The following is a 22,601-nucleotide window of genomic DNA, read 5'->3' as shown; positions in this document are numbered from 1 at the left end:
TTAGTTCTTTGGCCCATTTTTTGATTGGGTCGTTTATTTTTCTGGAATTGAGCTGCATAAGTTGCTTGTATATTTTTGAGATTAGTTGTTTGTCAGTTGCTTCATTTGCTATTATTTTCTCCCATTCAGAAGGCTGTCTTTTCACCTTGCTTATAGTTTCCTTTGTTGTGCAGAAGCTTTTAATTTTAATTAGATCCCATTTGTTTATTTTTGCTTTTATTTCCAGAATTCTGGGAGGTGGATCATAGAGGATCCTGCTGTGATGTATGTCTGAGAGTGTTTTGCCTATGTTCTCCTCTAGGAGTTTTATAGTTTCTGGTCTTACATTTAGATCTTTAATCCATTTTGAGTTTATTTTTGTGTGCGGTGTTAGAAAGTGATCTAGTTTCATTCTTTTACAAGTGGTTGACCAGTTTTCCCAGCACCACTTGTTAAAGAGATTGTCTTTACTCCATTGTATATTCTTGCCTCCTTTGTCAAAGATAAGGTGTCCATATGTGTGTGGATTTATCTCTGGGCTTTCTATTTTGTTCCAAAAAATCTTGATTTTTGAAAAGTTAAAAATTCTAATTAATTAATGTGGTAAAATATACCAACATAAAGTTTTCCACTTTAACCATTTTTAAGTGTGCAGTTCAGTGGCATTAAATACTTTCACATTATTGTGCAACTGTCACTACTGTCACTACCATCTATCTTTAAAACTTTCCATTTTCTGAAACTGAAACTACCCGTTAAACACTAATTCCGAATTCCACCTTCCCCAGCCTTTGGTAGCCATCATTCTGTGTTATAGCTCTAAGAATTTGACTCCTCCAGGAGCCTTATAGAAGTAGAATCATACAGCAGTTTGTTTCTGAATTGTTGTGATTTCCCATATGTATTCCAAATGGCTCAGGATATTTTTTTTTTTTAAGCGGGGTTTAATATTTTAAACCTAAGTAACCGTATTCAATACAGCACAAGCAGAGCAGGAATGTGTTGACCCTCTGAGGGAAGTGGCTGTGTGGGGCCTGAAGCTCTGAGGCTTAGTGAAAGGCTTCTTTGGTGGGGTTTTGCAAAGTGACTGGAATTGCCTTCTGCCTGTCAAGAACCCAGCCAATGCCCCCAGACTAGGGGAACAGGGGAACCACCTGGGCATGACGACCAGTGGCAGCTCTGAGCCCGGTGATCATGTGCGGTCCTAGGGAGAAACCTAAACCCTCCTCCTCAGGACTGTTAATCAAATTCCTACCAATCTAGGCAAGGGGAATCTAGAACCAGAATTTAATTTGATGTGGACATGTGATTCCTGTTCACCTTGAGTTTTTACAGTCCTTATACCTTTATATACATATGAATGATTATATTGTCACCAACTCCTTCTCATCCTTCTAATTTCAGCTTAAACATACCCCTCCCCTGGAAAGCCCTCCACAACCTCCAGACTAGATCAGGTCCGTTTGCTCTCAAGCCCCTTGTACCTCTCCTTCAGAACAGTTACCAAAATTAAATAAGCGATTATGGTACTATTTGTTTACCATCTTCCTGTGTTTCTCTAGTTCACTGATATAACTCCAGCACCTAAGATGTAGACAGGATTAATGTTTGCTGAATACTTCCTAAGAGAATTAAGACTGAAATAGGGCAAACCTAAGGTAAAACTGGATAAAAACTTTTTTTTACAACTCGATTCTGTGCTGATTTTACATACCCTCTCCCCAGCCTCACCCAGTGATAACCATACTTCCTGGTTTACACCTGTTGTCTTGGTGTGGGTGTTAATACCACCTCCCTTTACTCTCCAGTTGCAATAAATTGTAGGGCCACCCTAATTTAAGGTACCTTTCTTAGGATCTCAGCAAACAGTCAAGCCAATAAGATGTTTGAATCAACATGAGATAGTAATTGTTAACATAATGAGTGGATATGATTCTAGCCAAGAGCAAGGGAACATGATGTTTTTGTCAGTTAAATATTGGCAAGCGCATGGCAGGAATGCGACACTCCGCCACCACTGGCCCTGTGACAACAGCACTAATCAGCTGTGGCAGCCACTACTAATTGATCAGATTGAAAACTTTTCCTTTCCTGAGGTGAGCCTGAGAAGCCAGTCCTCTCTCGGGCTTTTTGAGATATTAAGAGCATTTCTCTGAAATGTCCATTACTATTTCTGTGGAGACCCTAAATTGAGAGCCACCTTAACCTAGTAAACACTGTGAAGCTCTGACGTCAGACAGATGCAGCTAGCATTACATCTATTACATCCTGCTTCTGCCCCTTCCTGGCTGGGTGACTGGGTAAGGTACCAATGATTTCTAAGCCTCAGTTCCCACATCTATGCACTAAAGCTAAAAAATACCTACCATATTGAATTGCTGGGAAGGTTAAATATAATTACCTAGATGAAAAAGATGACATAGAGTAAGCTCTGAACATAAAGCTCTCTTCTCCAACTCTGTCCTCTTTTTCATGATACTTAAAACTGAGGTTTAAATTTCAGTCACCAAGAGAAACCCTGGGGAGAAATTTTGAGGCCAGAAATTTTCCCAGGATACCTCACATTTCACCCCCTTTGGGGATCATTGTTCCACCTACTGTTAAGACTAGCTTTAAAGGTAGAAATTTGACTTGTATGTTTTTTGTCTACTCTGCTAGAACGAAGTTGAACTGGTAGCACATGTTCTTTGTATGAAATATAATGAAAGTAGTAGGTTTAAGCCTTTGGAACTCTATCAGATGAGATACAAAAACAGATTTTCAGGTTAGTTTTATAACCCCCACTTGCCCTTCTGTTTGGACCTCCAAATGTAGGGGTGAACATACTTCTGGTTTACACCTGCTGTATGATTTAGTTGCTCATGGCGGAGGGGTAGAGTTGGGGGAACTTGATGACAACCTCCACTGCAGGTTCATTAAAGGTATTTTGTAAAGTGGGCAGGTTGGAAAGCAGGGGTGGTGAATGCAGAGGGACAGAGAAGGAAGACTATAATACTTAAGCCTCTGGTTTAGTATTGTTCAAACTCCTTGGCAGAGGTTATAGGAAGAGATTGCTAGTAGGACCCCCAGGAGAAAATGATGATGTGGCACCCAGCGGGGACTGGGCAAAGTGTCCTGATCCCACATGGCTTTGAAAACAGAAGAGCCACAGTACTTAAGAGACCATGTGGCTTTGTCCTGCCCGATGACCTTATCAGAAGTGAATTGTGTGGACCCAAGTCCAGAGTTTCCTCCCAAAATACTCTGCTCTGCCTAAGACCTGGAGACATTTGCTGGACAGGAGACAGGGAGGTAGGCTGTGAGCTCACTAATAATAGCTGAAATTAAATTCCAATGATCTCAATGAGATAGGACCTCAGAATACGGTTTGCTTTTATTTTTGAAAAATAAAGGTAAGATTTTCTAGACACCCTAGTTTATAGAAGAAACTTAAGTGCCTACCTCAGAGAATTGTCTATCGCTGAACTAAGGCTTCCAATGTAATAGAACCATTGCTTCAAATTGTTTTGTATAAAGGTATGGTGCTACAAAGAAACAAGTATAAAATTGCAGTCTCAAATTATGTAAGGGAACATAGAATGGATTATAATAATTGATGTACTGTCAGAAAGACATTTTGTTTCCAAAGAAATATATCACCTTTGTTACTAGGATTAGATGTAATGTTCAGTTGCTGGCAGGTCAGACTGAGAACCCAGTGCACTTAAGTTAGAAGGCTTCCAAAGTTTTCAGTTTATGTCCCCTTTGTGAACTTTCTTGGACATAGATATACTTTCTCTCATTTCTCCTGGAAAACAACAAAAAGAAAAGCAGCCGTCCTCTTAAGAGGTGTTTCTGAACTCCAGGCCTATTTGTTCTCTCTTAGCTCTATGTATAGATAAAGGCTCAGAGGGAGACTCATTTTCCCTTAACATCTTCCATTTCCCGTCACAACGCCAAAGAACATGTCTCCACTGACATCTGTGCCTCTGGAGTCTTTTAGAAACTCTAATGGGAAACTTTCCCTGTAAGACAGTGTCTCTAGTTGAAAAATGTGCAAACAGAGCTTAACAGGCCCAGTTTATAGAGATCAGTGCATCAGTAAGATGAAGGAGGTAGGTGAGATGGAACAGGTGATCATGTATTTTCCATTGAGTTGAGGCGCAATAATATAGACAAAATAGCAGCTAGTGCTGAAGTTTCTACATGCAGCACACTAAGCAAAGGGCTTGGCTAAAGCGTGAATTTGTTTTGTAGATGAGATCTGTGCTGATGCCACCAATTCCAATGGATGGAGACCTTGCTGAGAAGAAAAATAAATTGGGTACAACCACTGTGGCTCAGGGAATCAGAACAGATGGATCCTTTTCTGAACAATTAACAAAGCAGGAATGGCAGCAGGTGAGTAATCAGACTGTTCACTAAAGTGGCAGTGAAGATGCAGCGTAGATGATCCCTAATAATATAGAAAAAGTGACTTACATTTCTCAACAGGTCATATCCTTTTCTCCAAATCCATTACTGTATTTTAACAGCTTAATTGAAATATCATTCAAATGCCATATAATACACTCACTTAAAGTCTATAATTCATTGAGTTTGGTATATTCAAAATGTACAACTATCCCCACAATCTAAATTTAGAATATTTTCATCACCTGGAAAAGGAACTGCACATACTATTACCAGTCACTTCCCATTTTCTTCCCATCCCTGCAGATTAGACCTTTTGGTCTTAGTAGATTTGTCTATTCCGGACGTATTATAGAAAAGGACCCATACAGTGTGTGATCTTTTGTCTCTGGCTCCTTTTACTCAGTCAGAATAAAAGATTAGTGCTTTTGCTTTGAGTTTTGGTGTTGTATCTAAGAAGCCATTGCCTAACCCCAAATCATGAAGATTTATTCCTGTGTTTTCCTCTGAAAATTTTATAGTTTCAGCTCTTACCTTTAGGTGTCTGATCCATTTTGAGTTAATTTTTGTGGATAGTGTGAGGTAGATGTCCAAATTCATTTTATTGCATGTGGATATCCAATTATTCCAGCACCATTTGTTAAAAAGACTTCCTCTCATTGAATTTTCTTGGCACCCTTATGAAAAATCAATTGTCCATAAATATGAATGTTTATTTCTAAACTCTTGATTCTATCTGGTGATTTATATGTCTATCCTTATGTTAGGATAACACAGTTTTGATCACTATAGCTTTATAGAAAGTTTTGAAACTGTAAAGTGTGAGTTCTCCAGCTTTCTTCTTTTTCAACATTGTTTTGACTATTCTGGGTCCCTTGAATTTCCATATGAATTTTAGAATCAGCTTGTCAATCTCTATCAAAAAAAAGAGCTGGAATTTTGGTAGAGATTGCCTTGAATTTGTGGATCAATTTAGATACTATTGCAATCTTAACAGTATTGTGTCTTTAATTCCATGAATGTGTGAAGACTTTCCGTTTGTTTAGATCTTTCATTTCAACAGTGCTTTGTAATCACATACCTGGAAACACTTGTTAAAGTTATTCCTAATTTATTCCCCAATACTTTTGACACTATATTAAGTAGAATTGTTTTCTTATTACATTTTGGGTTGTTCATTGCTGGTATATATTGACTTTTATATACTGATCTCACGTTGTCAACCTTGATAAACTTGTTTATTCTAACTGTTTTTAGTGGATTCCCTGGAACTTTGTATTAAATAAAAACAAGAACATGCTTCTTTCTTTCCAATCTGGCTGACTTTTATTTCTTTTTCTCGCTTCATTGTCCTGTCTAGAACCTCTAGTACAGTGCTGAAAAATAGAAGTGGTCAGAGTAGACATCCTTGTCTAATTCCTAATATTAGGGGGGAGCATTCAGTCTTTCCTATTAAGTATATTAGTTGTTTGTTTATATGTTAACTATCCCTCATCAGATTGAGGAATTTCTCTTCTGTGCCTACTTTCTTGGGTGTTTTTTTACCATGAAAGAGTGTTGGACTTTGTCAAATGCATTTCTGTATCTGTTAGGATGATCATGTATTATTTGTTCTTTATTCTACTAATGTGGTATATTACATTGATTGATTTCAGATGTTAAGCCAATCTTACATTTCTGGGATAAATCCCTCTTGGTCATGGCGTAGAATCCGTTTTATCTGTTGTTGGCTTCATTTTGCTACTTTTTGAGGATTTATATATATATATTCATAAAGGATATTAGTCTATAGTTTTCTTTCTTGTGATGTCTTTGGTATTATTGTAAAATTGACCTCATAGGATGAGATAGGAAGTATTATCTCCTCTATCTATTTTTTTGGAGGAATTTGTGTGAAGGATTGATATTAATTCTTCAAATGTGTAGTAGAATTCATCAATGAAGCCTTCTGAGCCTGGGCTTTTTTCTTTGTAGGCAGTTTTAAAATGACTAATTCAGTCTTCTTTCTTGCTATAATTCTATTCAGATTTTTTACTTTTTGAGTAGTTGTATCTTGGTATCAGCAGTGGCCACAGGACTGGAAAAGGTCAGTTTTCATTCCAATCCCAAAGAAAGGCAATGCCAAAGAATGCTCAAACTACCGCACAATAGCACTCATCTCACACGCTAGTAAAGTAATGCTCAAAATTCTCCAAGCCAGGCTTCAGCAATACGTGAACCGTGAACTCCCAGATGTTCAAACTGGTTTTGGAAAAGGCAGAGGAACCAGAGATCAAATTGCCAATATCTGCTGGATCATTGAAAAAGCAAGAGAGTTCCAGAAAAACATCTATTTCTGTTTTGTTGACTATGCCAAAGTCTTTGACTGTGTGGATCACAATAAACTGTGGAAAATTCTGAGAGAGATGGGAATACCAGACCACCTGACCTGCCTCTTGAGAAACCTATATGCAGGTCAGGAAGCAACAGTTAGAACTGGACATGGAACAACAGACTGGTTCCAAATAGGAAAAGGAGTGCGTCAAGGCTGTATATTGTCACCCTGCTTATTTAACTTCTATGCAGAGTACATCATGAGAAACGCTGGGCTGAAAGAAGCACAAGCTGCAATCAAGATTGCCGGGAGAAATATCAATAACATCAGATATGCAGATGACACCACCCTTGTGGCAGAAAGTGAAGAGGAACTAAAAAGCCTCTTGATGAAAGTGAAAGAGGAGAGTGAAAAAGTTGGCTTAAAGCTCAACATTCAGAAAACGAAGATCATGGCATCTGGTCCCATCACTTCATGGCAAATAGATGGGGAAACAGTGGAAAGAGTGTCAGACTTTATTTTTCTGGGCTCCAAAATCACTGCAGATGGTGACTGCAGCCATGAAATTAAAAGACACTTACTCCTTGGAAGAAAAGCTATGACCAACCTAGATAGCATATTGAAAAGCAGAGACATTACTTTGCCAACAAAGGTCCATCTAGTCAAGGCTATGGTTTTTCCAGTGGTCATGTATGGATGTGAGAGTTGGACTGTGAAGAAAGCTGAGTGCCGAAGAATTGATGCTTTTGAACTGTGGTGTTGGAGAAGACTCTTGAGAGTCCCCTGGACTGCAAGGAGATCCAACCAGTCCTTCTGAAGGAGATCAGCCCTGGGATTTCTTTGGAGGGAATGATGCTAAAGGTGAAACTCCAGTACTTTGGCCACCTCATGCAAAGAGTTGACTCATTGGAAAAGACTCTGATGCTGGGAGGGATTGTGGGCAGGAGGAGAAGGGGACGACAGAGGATGAGATGGCTGGATGGCATCACAGACTCGATGGACGTGAGTCTGAGTGAACTCCAGGAGGTGGTGATGGACAGGGAGGCCTGGTGTGCTGCGATTCATGGGGTCGCAAAGAGTCGAATACTACTAAGCGACTGAACTGACTGATCTTGATATCCTTGATAGTTTGTGTCTTTCTCGAAATTTGTCCATTCATCTAGTTTATCTAAATTGGTTGGCCTCAAGTTGATTGTAACATATACATATATATGAAATATATTTGTTAAAAATATATATTTTGAAATTTCTTCACAAGCGATGCCTCCCCTTTCATTTCTGATTTTAGTAATCTGAGTCTCTTTTTGCTTGGTCAATCTCACTAAGATTTTCAGTTTTATTGGTCTCTTCAAGGAATCAATTTTTTTTTTTTTACTTTTCTCTATTGTTTTCTGTTCTCTCCATTTATTTCTGCTTTAGTCTTTATTTTTTCCTTGCCTTCTGATTTAGATTTATTTTGGTCTTCTTTTTCTAGTTTCCTAAGGTGAAAGTTAGTGTCATTCATTTGAACTCTTTATCCTTTGCCAATGAAGCTATAGATTTCCCTGTGAGTACTGCTTTAGCTCCATCTTGTGAATTTTGCTATGTTGTGCTTTTGTTTTCAGTCATCTCAGAGAATTTTCTAATTACTTTTCTTTAACATATATGTCATTTAGGAATAGGTTGTTTAATTTCTGCATATTTATGAATTTCTCATATTTCCTTCTCTTAATTATTTCTACTTGAATTTGTGGTTGAAGGACATACTTAGCATGATTGAAATCCTTTTAAAACTTATTGAAGCTTTTTTTTTTTTTAATGCTCAGCATATGGTCTGTCTTGAAAAATGCTGTGTGCTCTTGAGAAGAAAATGTATTCTGTTCTTATTCAGTGAAGTGTTTTATATATATGTATATAAATTGGTTTGAAATACTTGTCTGTTAGTTCAGTCACTCAGTCGTGTTCAACTCTTTGCGACCCCATGGACTGCAGCACGCCAGGCCTCCCTGTCCATCACCACTGATGGACTGAAACTTATTTCCATTGAGTTGGTGATGCCATCCAACCATCTCACCCTCTGTCATCCCCTTCTCCGCCTGCCTTCAATCATTCCCAGCATCAGGGTCTTTTCAAATGAGTCAGTTCTTCACATCAGGTGGCCAGAATATTGGAGTTTCAGCTTCAGCATCAGTCCTTCCAATGAACACCCAGGACTGATCTCCTTTAGGATGGGTTGGTTGGATCTCCTTGCAGTCCAAGGGACTCTCAAGAGTCTTCTCCAACACCACAGTTCAAAAGCATCAATTCTTCAGTGCTCAGCTTTCTTTATAGTCCAACTCTCACATCCATACATGACCACTGGAAAAACCATAGATTTGACTAGACTGACCTTTGTTGAAAAAGTAATGTCTCTGCTTTTTAATATACTGACTAGGTTGGTCATAATTTTTCTTCCAAGGAGTAAGCATCTTTTAATTTCATGGCTTCAGTCACCATCTGCAGTGATTTTGGAGCCCAAGAAAATAGTCTCTCACTGTTTCTATTGTTTCCCCATCTATTTCCCATGAAGTGATGGGACCAGATGCCATGATCTTAGTTTTCTGAGTGTTGAGCTTTAAGCCAACTTTTTCACTCTCCTCTTTCACTTTCATCAAGAGGCTCTTTAGTTTTTCTTTGCTTTCTGCCGTAAGGGTGGTATCATCTGCATATCTGATGTTATTGATATTTCTCCCGGCAATCTTGATTCCAGCTTGTGCTTCATCCAGCCCAGCATTTCTCGTGATGTACTGTGCATGTAAGTTAAATAAGCAGGGTGACAAGTATACAGCGTTGATGTACTCCTTTCCCTATTTGGAACCAGTCTGTTGTTCCATGTCCAGTTCTAACTATTGCTTCCTGATCTGCATACAGATTTCTCAAGAGGCAGGTCAGGTGGTCTGGTATTTCCATCTCTTTAAGAATTTTGTGCAGTTTGTTGTCTACTCCTAATCCTCAAAGGCTTATTGTCTGCTTAGTTTTCCCTGTGAAATTTTTTTCTTGCATGTCTTGTAATTTTTTGTTGAAAACTGGATATTTTAGGCATTATAGTAACTTTCTATGGGGTTGCACAGAGTCAGACACGACTGAAGCGACTTGGCGACAGCAGCATGCTCCTCTGGGGCTTGTTGTTACCTTTTTTTTTTTTTGCTCATTTATTTGTTTACTGGTTTGTCTGGACTAATTTGGTGAAGTCTGCTCCTTTTCAGTGTGTAGCTTCTGATGTCATGCGTCACGAGGTCCTGCCTTGGGCATGTACACAGTTTCCCTGACTACTATGGATGGTTGTAGAGTTAGCTAGGCTCTCTTCAACTATCTTTTCCCCTGATTTCTCCTTTAAGCTTTGGTCCATCTGCCTCTTTTTGTATCAGACCCAGTATTAGCCTTCACTAAGTGCTAGCTGATTGTGCTATTGTTTTTAATAATGCCCTGGGGCTAACAAAATAGCTCCACAATCTGATTATATTAAAATTGAACTCCTTTGCAGGAAAGAGAGTGTTGGCAATCATCAAGCCTTGTTCTGGCCCTCAGAAGGTTCTTTCTCATCTGTTCCTTTCCCTGATTCTATCAATTAAACGTCTAGCTGATGTCTTCTTGCTACTAGTATTATGAAACTGCTAGACTGAAGCGACTTAGCAGCAGCAGCAGTAGCCTTCTTCTAATTGCTTACCTCCAAGAAGTCTTCATTTCTTGATTCTGTACCCTTATACCTTGATTGCTGAAAATGTTGACCTAAAATGTGATTACTGAAAATGTGATTTCTAGAAAATGTAAAACACAGTCTAATCAATAAGGAGAAGGAGAAGAGGGAGGATAGAAAGGGAGAGGGAAGAGATGGTAAGGAAGAAATAGGATTCATCACTGACTTGTGTATCCAAAATATTTAAAAGTCAAACCAAGTATAAGAGGCATCCTACAGCAAATAGGAAAGGATGCCTCCTTAAATTTTGATATCCATAATCCAAAGAACAAAGGTTATGGTGAATAAAAAGGATGATGCCAAAAAGATTGGAGTTGCACAAGAAGAAAATCATGGCATCTGAAAGCCTGGATGAGTTAGAATTATAGAGGGATGGAGCTTTAAGAAATGGGAGGGAGGAACCTGGTGGCCATTATTCTATAATAGAACCTCTCCTCATTACAACAACGTAGATGAGGCGTCTTACAGACTTAGTGTACATGACTGGAACTGACACAGGGTAAAATTGACCAGGATTTCATTCCCAATATTTAAATAATTTCAATTGTACCTTTAATTTTTTTTCTTCATTTGTTGGTATGTCATGGTCATGCACACTTCAGTTAGATAGAGTTGACATTTTCAGATTAAAAACACAATTGCTTTATTTCGTACTATCTATGAGCCATATTGCAATAAAGATCATAGACTGTTTGTTCCATAATCATGGAAGTACATGATTCCTGGCAGAGGACTATGATGTAAGTTTCATTTTATATTCCTTGAGATGTGGGGGGAATGTGTGTACTCAGAGCTGTGTCATCATATAGAAACAAGCGTAACCTCTTTAGGACAGATGTGTAAGAAGGAGGAGGCCAGAAAGGTTTAAAAAATAATTTTAATTATTTATATCCTGAGTAACTCCTTTCTCTTAATTTGCTTAACAAGTATTTGTTGAGTACCTACTATTTGTCAGGGACTGTTCTAAGCTTTTGAGAAAGTAATTGAACTCAGATCTGTTCCCTCATGGAGTTCACTTTCTAGGCGTAGGAGCTAAATAACATAAATATATATGTATATATGAAGTCATGTTATTTATATTACATATATAATTATATAATAGTAAGTAAATATGTTAAGTGAGACGTTCTGTGGAAAAAATTAAAACTAGAACAAGGTTAGGAGAAACCATGAACTTGAGGTGTAGGGGACAGGGTTGTAATTTTAAATAGTTGCAATTTAAATTTTGTAGTCACTTGGCTAGTCACTGAATGATAGAGCAGGATTTGATCCCAGGCCTGACTTTAATGCCCATGCTCTTTTTCTGAAGGGAAAGATGACAAGAGTGGTAGGAGGTCTCAGGAAAGAAATGAACTACTCTAGTCTCCCCTTGTTCAACGAGGTGATGGGTAGACAGGAGTAGGCCTCTGACGACATATAGGTACCTGCTGGAAGGTTGCGATGAGCACAGCTTTTAAAATGACATGTTCAAAAGCTGGAAGGAAGACACGTAACTAACAGAACATACAGAAGTGAATCTACAGTATTAGTGTCTTAGAAGAGAAGCATTTCAATATATCTTTCAGAGCTAGTATCTCTCCCCAAAGCATACTTTTGAAAACAGGATTGCTTAAAACTGTAGACAGGCATGGGACACTTCTTGCAGGATTTATTTTGGATTTAAGAGGTTTAAAGGCTGAGACACAAATAGAGTTTTGTTGACCAGGTCATATAAAAGTTGTCATTCAGTAAAATCTTTCCAGTTTTTAGTTTGAAAATTTTCAGGAAGAAATGTTGTAAATACTCTTTCATGCCCTCACCACCCCAAAGGCCCTTGCATTTCAGAGGAGAGGATGTTGTTGAGAAGAGAGAGGAATTTGTTTCACCATCAAAGGGCCCTTTATAGCATTCTTTGTGAGCCTCAGAGTTAGATCTGTATTGTGGTCATGGAGTGGGTAAACCTAGTCAAGTGGATGGATTCTTGACAAAGAAAAGAATTGCAGAACTCATTGAATGGATGATTCTGAAGAAGCTCACTTTTATAAAATTAATACCCCTTATGACCCTTTATGATTTTGAACCAAAGAAAAGTGAATGTTACCTCTATCTTCCTCGTTTTGTTGAGGAGTCAGCTAAGGCCCAGGTAGGTTCCCAGGTGACACAGGTGACACCTGAAGAGCTTTTCATGGCCAGTGCTTATTCTAGTTCAACAGAGTTCCAGCATATGTGCATTTAATTTATGTAGATTTCAACTATATGCATCTGGCAAAAAGAAGAAAAAAGTATAAAATTTTAGTTTCATATAATTGATCATATATTGTACATTATCACAGATATAAAATGTTCACACATCCCTATGTTTGTATAAGGTTTCGTATACAAGATCATGTATAATGTGCTTTAAGAGTAATTTAGAATGTTTTCCTGGGGTAATTTTGGCTGTAAATGGCTTGAATCTCAGGTAGGAATTTAGAAGTTAATTCTCTCCTTATAAAATGTACCTCCTTGTGTTCCATGTTTTCACTTTCATTTTATTAAAGGTTAAATCATGTCTCCAAAACATGAATTCATGGTGTAAAATTCAGATATGACTCAATTCCAAATACAAATGTTGTTTTTGTTATGAACACCAGCAAAATAAATGGATTTCATTGTATTTATTTGTAGGGTAGGGTTCTGCCTGTGTGAGAATTTGATGGGGGAGAAAGGAGAATCCTGATACTACTACTATTCTTTATGTGGTTTTAATTCTCACTGAAATCAGTCATCAAAAAATCAGTCATCTTCAAGTGTTTGGGATATGCCCGGTGCAGGGTTTCTCCAGTTCTGACGAGATACTTAGCATTCTACAGCAGTTTTTCTTTTCTCTCCACCTTACTGTCTTTCCCCTTACTTATTTCTAGCTCCCCTTCAATACCAAACCTGTAAATGGGTCAGGTTTAGTGGGACAGCCATTTCGGGTCTTTTTTTTTTCTTTTTTAAGATTGCTTAATTTATTTTAATTGGAGGATAATTACTTTATATATTGTGATGGTTTTTGCCATACATTGACATGAATCAGCCATGGGTGTACATGTGTCCCCCATACTGAACATCCATCCCACCTCCCTCCCCACCCCATCCCTCTGGGTTGTCCCAGAGCACCAGCTTCGAGTGTCCTGCTTCATGCATCAAACTTGCACTGGTCGTCTATTTTGCATATGGTAGTATACATGTTTCAGTGCTATTCTCTCAAATCATCCCACCCTGGCCTTCTCCCACATAATCCAAAAGTCTGTTCCTGACTTCTGTGGTTTTTTTGCTGCCTTGCATATAGGATCATCGTTACTGTCTTTCTAAACTCCATATATATATGTGTTAATATATAGTATTTGTGTTTCTCTTTATGACTTACTTCACTCTGTATAACAGGCTCCAGTTTCATCCACCTCATTAGAACTGACTCAAATGTGTTCCATTGTGTGTATGTACCACAACTTCCTTACCATTTGTCTGCTGATGGACATCTAGGTTGCTTCCATGTCCTGGCTATTGTAAACAGTGCTGCGATGAACATTGGGGTACACGTGTCTCTTTCAATTCTGGTTTCCTTGGTGGTTATGGCCAGCAGTGGGATTGCTGGGTCGTATGGCAGTTCTATTTCCAGTTTTTTAAGGAATCTCCACACTGTTCTCCATAGTGGCTGTACCAGTTTGCATTCCCACCAACAGTGTAAGAGGGTTCCCTTTTCTCCACACCCTCTCCAGCATTTATTGTTTGTAGACTTTTTGATGGCAGCCATCCTGACTGGTGTAAGATGGTCTTCTTTTTAAGATCTGACTTGGATTCACTGGAATAACCACACAACTTAAAATACATGCTTCTTCATGTCCTCCAAGGAAATATGTGGAAAATACAGTCTATTTGACTATGAAACATTAGGAAAAAAAAGTCTGTTAGAACTTTGCAATACTTTATAAGTCATCTGGCCCAAACCTCTGATTTTAAAGAAAATGAGACCCAGAGATTTTTCTCAAGGTTGCATCAGTCAGTTCAGTCACCCAATTGTGTCCGACTCTTTGTGACCCCATGGACTGCAGCACACCAGGCTTCCCTGTCCTTCACCAACTCCTGGAGATTGCTCAAACTCATGTCCATCTAGTCGGTGATGCCATCCAACCATCTCATCCTCTGTGGTCCCCTTCTCCTCCTGCCTTCAGTCTCTTCCAGCATCAGGGTCTTTTCCAATGAGTCAGTTCTTCGCATCAGGTGGCCAAAGTATTGGAGTTTCAGCTTCAGTGTCAGTCCTTTCAAAGAATATTCAGGACTGATTTCCTTTAAGATTGACTGGTTTGATCTCCAAGGTTGCATAGCTTTAGTTCTAAAGCTAGTTTTTCACACTACTGCTGAAGCTCCCATAGGAGATGTTTAAATAAAGAAATGTCTTATGTAGATTAGAGGTACAAACAGGGAGCCCCCAAATTTTATGAAAAATTCTTAGGAACTTGGGTCTTCAGTCCTGAGTATCATGCAGCCTGCATTTGCTGTTTCAACTCCAAAAGGAAATATTATACTAATAACATACTTGTGGATTCAAGAGAACACATTGTGGAAACCAGTCAGTGGCTAAATATACTGCTGAAGCTGAGAATGAACTCATCAAGGGGCGGATAGGGCAAAAAGTGAAGGCGATGCTTTAAAAGCTATTCTTGGATGAACAGTTGACTATATCTGTGATGGGGAAAGGCCTTCTCATGCTGTTTATTCAACAGGACAAAAACCAGGGCCAAAACCATAGCTGGCAGGCCTAGAGTACCTGTTTGAACATATTAAAAACACCAAATAAATGTGTGTTCATTGTGGGGAGTGACTTTCTCCTTTGAACATGGCAGTGAAGTTCTTTTTAAGAGAAAAGAGCTTGTAGATTCAGCAATTGTGAAATAATGGAGATAGAATTTTAAAAATGTAGATTTTTAAAAAGCCCAAAGCCTGATTCTTCATGATTACTAAACATTGGTTTGTTTGGTTACTGGGGATGAGTAAAATGGGATTGTGGTGGCTATGGGCATTGAAATTATTTTGGAAAAGATTCATGGAGGAGATGAGTATGAAACAGTTTTGAAAGAGGATTAGAGTTAGGAAATGGTGAGAAATAGTGAGACTTTGTGATAATGTGGGTTAATGTTTATGGAAAAGAAGTTGAACTGTAGAGAGATAAACTCTCACTTGTCAGTGACACCCTAATCTGGTTTGTTGTTCCAAGGTTATCGATATCCTTTGGAGTGATCCCAGAGGCAAAAGAGGCTGCTACCCAAACACAAACCGAGGAGGGGGCTGCTACTTTGGACCAGACATTACCTCCAAGATTCTTAATAAATACCAGTTGAAGACACTTGTTAGATCTCATGAATGTAAGCCTGAAGGGTATGAAATCTGCCATGATGGGAAGGTAAGCTAACAGTGTGGGTGACCTCCTCACCGACATCCCTCCCTCGAGGCCTAGTCTTTCTTTACAGGATGTCTGACTTCAAGGCCATGGGAAGATGTCTTCCCTAGTCCCAGAACAGAACTCCATGCTTTGGTAGACAAGAACAGGAGACTGTCGGGTTCACAGAGGTTGTTTGAAGGAGCCTCATTGTCCCTTACCCCAAGAGATACTTGGTTTATTTCTCTGATCTTCCTAATCACAGTGATAGGAACTGACACAGGACCCTAAGTACACACACACAAAGGCTTTGTTTTATGCTGATCTCAGAGCAAGCCTCCAGTAGTGGGGTGAAGAGTGTATGTATCCTCCCAGAACACAGAAAAGTGACAGTGAATCTGCTTTGCTCTCTTTTACCTTTTGTACTTGCCTGTGCAGAACAGAGCCACAAAACACACTGCCTTCTATTCACTGACTAGGGGAGCTCTACCAAGTCCCTCACTGTGGGCAGTTAGGCAGCAACCACTGAAATGGAGTGTGTTCTGCTTCTTCAGTGGTTTCTGATAGGCTAGAGAGGTGAGGTCTGAGGAGCTGGTTTCCGGTCCCAAGTTGTCCTGCAATGCCCCCCTTTCTCTTAGTGAACAGCAGTAGTTAACAAGAAATACCAAATTTCATGGCCTTCCCTTCTATTTCAACACTTTCACTTTTCTTAACTCTCTTAATTCATTGCAGTCTCATCCTTTGCAAGATGGTAAGGCAAGTATTCTTTAGGGTTTATTTGTAATTAAAAAAAAAAAAACAAACAAAAAAGCAGTGGCTTGTCTGAAGCGACATGTACATTCGGGCAGGACTAGTCTAAATCAGCTTTCCTGTCCCTAACAAGTATTATGCTCCAAGACTCCCCATCTTCCACCATACCCCAAGACTGGTTCCTTCCCAACAGAGTGGTCATGGTCCCTTATCTAGCCACTATCTCTCTGACCTTGAAGCACTGGTTTGATGGGGGCCTTGAGCCCTGTAAATCGGTCAGCTACAGACAAAAGAAAAGGACTGTGATATTACACAAGTTTTACTTTGAATGCTCAAATGTCACAAGGAAGGAAAAATAGAAGCTTTACCCTGCTGGAAAATTGGAATATACAAAACTGAGCAATAAGGAACTGAAATTGAACACAAGATTGCAAGGCCATGCACTGTGGGGATGAGTGGCTAGAAGTTAAGACTCATGGGGACAGTGATTTAAAAACCTTATTTCTCTTCAGTGGAATCACAGGAAATCCCATTAGACTTTGAGAATTTGTACGAATTTTGAACTTTGTATAATTTTTGGTTTTTAAGAATTAAGCTGTTTCTGACTTTATTGAAGGACCTTTTGAGAACTAACTGTATGTGAACCTGACATTCTTTTTCTTTAACCAGGTTATTACTTTATTTTCTGCATCTAATTATTACGAAGAAGGTAGCAATCGAGGAGCTTACATCAGAATGAGTTCTGGTACGACCCCTCGATTTTTCCAGTACCAAATAACTAAGGCAACGTGCTTCAGGCCTCTTTACCAAAGGTGTGTATACTCTAAGGAGCTTTCTGAGCTCTGGTAATGGTGACCACGTAGAACCAGTCCAGAGTGCCTAAGAGCAGCCTTGGGATTGAAGAAACTTACCTGTTACTCATTAGTATAAACAAACTGAAATAATTCCAGAAACCAAGTGGTGAATGTGCTCTTATTTGAAATCAAGAGCAGTAGTTCTAAAGCAGTCAGCATCCATGAACAGTCCCTAGTTGAATGTAAAGAAAAGAAGGTCTCTGTACCTACCCAGTCCCATAAGCTCTTGCCTTTTCTGCCCCCAAACACAACCCAGTTGGCTCTGGCCTCTTTGTCCCTTCTCTACCCAGAAGTGTATATGATGGAGTTGAGTGTGTCTCCCTGTGTGATGGCATGCATACCTTACCTTTATTTCCCCCTTTGGCACTATCTTTTTAATATTTTTGTATTCTAAAACAAATATCTTTGTTGTTAAGTGTGCTAAAACAAAGTTGTATAAAGAAAATGTTAGTGATCTCTCACAGTACTTCTCAGTAATTTTTTTCCACAGAGGCAGCTGAAATTAATAGCCTGGAGGGGACCCTTCCACCCTCTTCTCCTTGCTCCCACAAAAATATTCAAGCAATTTCTCATTCATTGAACTTAAATGTTGAGCACCTACTATGTGTCAGACACTGTTCTAGGCACAGGTGATATTGAAATAAACAAAACAGGCAAAAGTCTTTTTCATCATCAAAGCATATCCCAGTGGAAGGAGAAAGGCAGTAAACAACATACATATATATTTTTTTTAACAAAGATAGAATCACACTGCACAGTCTATTCTGCAACTGACTCTTTCCCTAAAGATTGTATCGTGAACATCACTCCGAGTTTGTACATGTAGACCTAACTCATTCTTTGTAGTTGATGCATAATATTCTATACTATATATATGCCATAACAATTATGGATAGCTAAATCGTATTCAATTGATGGCCATCCAGATTGGTTTCAGGGTGTTGTACTTAAAAGGAGTACTGTAACAAACATTCCTCTGTGTGTATATGTGTACATACATATATACACATATTCATAAGGTTTTAGTGCTTGTTTTAAACATAAAATTTAAAAATGTGGGATTTATATGTTTGAAATTTTGCTAGGTACTCCAAAAAAGTTGTCACAGTTAACAGTCTGGAAAACAGCATATTAATTTCTCCACATCCTCATTAATCTCCAATTTTATTACCCTTCTTCATTTTTGACAAACTGATGGATAAAAATGGTAAATCTAATTGTTTTAATTAGCATTTTTTATACAGCTGAGTTTATCCATCTTGATTTTGGACATTGTGTTTTCTTTTTCTTGAATTTCCTGTTTATCATATTCCCCCATTTTACATTGGACCATTTGTCATTTTCTGATATATTTTTAGGAATTTTTTGCATTTGAGGGATGGAGGACTTTTACAGGCATGTTGCATATATTTTGTTGATATCTTGATATTGCTTTAGTTCTATGAAATCACATTTTTATGATTTCATTTTAACTTTTGGATTTTCACCTGTGGTAGAAAAATGTCTCCATGTTAATTTTATATTCAGTTCAGTTCATTCAGTCTGTCCGACTCTTTGTAACCCCATGAACCGCAGCACACCAGGCCTCCCTGTTTATCACCAACTCCCGGAGTTCACCCAAACCCATGTCCTTCGAGTTGGTGATGCCATCCAGCCATCTCATCCTCTGTCGTCCCCTTCTCCTCCTGCCTTCAATCTTTCCCAGCATCAGGGTCTTTTCCAATGGGTCAGCTCTTCGCATGAGGTGGCCAAAGTATTGGAGTTTCAGCTTCAGCATCAGTCCTTCCAGTGAACACCCAGGACTGATCTCCTTTAGGATGGACTGGTTGGATCTCCTTGCAGTCCAAGGGACTCTCAAGAGTCTTCTCCAACACCACAGTTCAAAAGCATCAATTCTTCAGTGCTTAGCTTTCTTCACAGTCCAATTCTCACATCCATACATGACTACTGGATAAACCATAGATTTGACTAGACGGACCTTTGTTGGCAAAGTGATATCTCTCCTTTTTAATATGCTCAGTTTGTTATGGCTTTCTTCCAAGGAGTGTCTATTAAGTTCATGGCTCCAGTCACCATCTGCAGTGATTTTGGAGCCCGAGAAAATAAAATGTGTCACTGCTTCCATTTTCCCCCCATCTATTTGCCATGAAGTGGTGGGACCGGATGCCATGATCTTAGTTTTCTGAATGTTGAGTTTTAAGCCAGCTTTTTTTACTCTCCTCTTTCACCCTCATCAAGAGGCTCTTTTAGTTCCTCTTCACTGCCTACCATTAGAGTGGTATCATCTGCATATCTGAGGTTGTTGATACTACTTCTGGCAATCTTGATTACAGCTTGTGGTTCATCCAGCCAAATATTTCGCAGGATATACTCTGCATATAAGTTAAGTAACCAGAGTGACAATATACAACCTTGTCATACTCCTTTCCCAATTTTGAACCAGTCCATTGTTTCATGTCCATTTTAACTGTTGTTTCTTGACCTGCATACAGGTTTTCCAGGAGACAGATAAGGTGGTCTGGTGTTCCCATCTCTTTAAGAGTTTTCCACAGTTTGTGGTGATTCACATAGTCAAAGGCTTTAACATGGTCAGTGAAGCAGAAGTAGATGTTTTTCTGGAATCCCCTTGCCTTCTCTGTGAACCAACAAATGTTGGCAAAATTGATCTCTGGTTCCTCTGCCTCTTCAAAACCCAACTTTGTGCATCTAGAAGTTCTTAGTTCACATACTGCTGAAGCCTAGCTTGAAGGATACTGAGCATAACCTTTCTAGCATGTGAAGTGAGTGCCATTGTCCAGTAGTTAGAACATTCTTTGGCATTGCCCTTTTTTGGGTTTGGAATGAAAACTGACCTTTCCCAGCCTTTGGCAGCTGCTGAGTTTTCCACATTTACTGACATATTGAGTGCAGCACTTTCACAGCATCAGCTTTGAGGATTTGAAATAGCTCAGCTGGAATTCTGTCACCTCTACTAGCTTTGTTTGTAGTAGTGATGCTTCCTAAGGCCCACTTGACTTCATACTCCAAGATGTCTGGCTCTAGGTGAGTGACCATACCATCGTGGTTATCCGGGTCATTAAGACCTATTTTGTGTAGTTCTTCTGTGTATTTTTGCCACCTCTTTTTAATCTCTTCTCCTTCCTTAAGTACTTACTGTTTCTGTTCTTTATTGTGTCTGTCTTTAGATGAAATGTTCCCTTGATATTTCTAGTTTTCTTGAAGAGATCTCTAGTCTTCCTCATTCTGTTGTTTCCCTCTATTTCTTTGCATTGTTCACTAAGAAGACCTTATGTCTCCTTGCTGTTCTCTGGAACTCTGCATTCAGTTCTTTCCCTTTCTCCCTTGCCTTTCTCTTTTCTTCTATTCTCAGCTATTTTAAAGCCTCCTCAGACAACCACTTTGTCCTCTCACATTTCTTTTTCTTGGGTATGGTTTTGGTCACCACCTCCTGTACAGTGTTACAAACCTCCATTGGTAGTTTTTCAGGCAGTCTTGTCTACCAGATCTAATCATTTAAATCTGTTTGTCACCTCCATTGTATAATCATAAGAGATTTGATTTAGGTCATACCTGAATGGCCTAGTGACTTTCCCTACTTTAAGTCTGAATTTTGTAATGAGCTCATGATCTGAGCCACAGTCAGCTCCTGGTCTTGTTTTTGCTGACTATGTAGAGCTTCTCCATCTTTGGCTGCAAAGAACATAATCAATCTGATTTCAGTATTGGCCATTTGATGATATCCATGTGTAGAGTCCTCCCAGGTGTTGTTGTAAGAGGGTGTTTCCTGTGAACAGTGTGTTCTCTTGACAAAACTCTGTTAGCCTTTGCCCTGCTTCATTTTGTACTCCAAGGCCAAACTTGCCTGTTACTCTGGGAAATCTCTTGACTTCCTGCCTTTGCATTCCAATCCCCTATGATGAAAAGGACATCTTTTTGGGGTGTTAGTTCTAGAAGGTCTTGTAGGTCTTCATAGAACAGGTCAACTTCAGCATTTTGATATCAGTGGTTGGGGCATAGATTTGGATTACTATGATGCTGAGTGGTTTGCCTTGGAAATGAACTGAGATCATTCTGTTGTTTTTGAGGTTGCACCCAAATACTGCTTTTCAGACTCTTGTTGACTATGAGGACTACTCCATTTCTTCTAAAGGATTCTTGCCCACGATAGTAGATATAATTGTCATCTGAATTAAATTTGCCCATTCCCATCCATTTTAGTTTACTGATTCCTAAGATGTCAGTGTTCATTCTTGCCATCTCCTACTTGACCACATTCAGTTTACCTTGATTCATGGACCTTACATTCCAGGTTCCTATGTAATATTGTTCTTTACAGCACTGGACTTTAGTTTCACCACCAGGTACATCCACAACTGAGCATTCTTTCTGCTTTGGCCCAACTGCTTCATTCTTTCTGGAACTATTAGTAATTGCCCTCTGCTTTTCCCCAGTAGCATATTGGACACCTTCTGATGTGGGGGGCTCATCTTCTGGTGTCATGTCTTTTTTCCTTTTCATATTGTTCATGGAATTCTCATGGCAAGAATACTGGAATGGTTTGCCATCCCCTCCTCCAGTGGACCACATTTTGTCAGAACTCTCCACTATGACCTGTCTGCCTTAAGTGGCCCTGCACAGCATGGCTCATAGCTTCATTGAGTTATGCAAGCCCCTTCACCACGAGAAGGCTGTGATCCATCAAGGGATTATTAGATACATGATTTGTAAATTGTCTCTCCTATTCTATAGGATGTATTTTTATCTTCTTGATGTTATTATTTGCAGCACCAAAGTTTTAAATTTTGATGAAATCAAATATATCTATTTTCTCTTCTTTGCCTGTGATGATGTATCTAAGAAGATATTGCCTAACTCAGAGTCATGAAAATTTATTCTATGTTTTCTTCCAATAATTTAATAAATTATCTTTATAGATTAAGCTCTTACATTTGATTTATATTTGACTCATTTTGAGTTTATTTTTGTGTATGGTATGAGGTAGGGGTCCAACTTTATTCTTTAAAATACGGATATTTAATTGTCCCAGCAACATCAGTTAGAAAAACTATCCCTCCCCTATTTGACTGTCTTGACACAGTTGTCCAAAATCAATTGACCATAAAGGTATCGGTTTATTTCTGGACTTTAAGTTGTATTCCATTGACCTATATATCTGTCCTAATGTGAGTGACACACTGTCTTGATTAGTAAAGA

At 38.9% G+C, this 22,601-nt stretch overlaps 1 protein-coding gene across 1 annotated transcript in view; it reads left to right on the top strand.

The window, feature by feature from the left end:
* Positions 1-22,601, top strand: part of PPEF1 (protein phosphatase with EF-hand domain 1) — an 88,154-nt gene that overhangs the window by 55,848 nt on the left and 9,705 nt on the right. Inside the window, exons 10-12 of the mRNA XM_068963316.1 lie at positions 4,216-4,359; positions 15,622-15,807; positions 17,203-17,345. Of these exons, the coding sequence (XP_068819417.1) occupies positions 4,216-4,359; positions 15,622-15,807; positions 17,203-17,345 (473 nt within the window). The remainder of the gene's footprint in view (positions 1-4,215; positions 4,360-15,621; positions 15,808-17,202; positions 17,346-22,601) is intronic.

The sequence above is a fragment of the Capricornis sumatraensis genome, chromosome X, assembly GCF_032405125.1.
Source record: "Capricornis sumatraensis isolate serow.1 chromosome X, serow.2, whole genome shotgun sequence".
NCBI classification, from domain to species: Eukaryota; Metazoa; Chordata; class Mammalia; order Artiodactyla; family Bovidae; genus Capricornis; species Capricornis sumatraensis.
The sequence above is the reverse complement of the archived record's forward strand: the minus strand, read 5'-3'. Positions and strand labels throughout refer to the sequence as shown.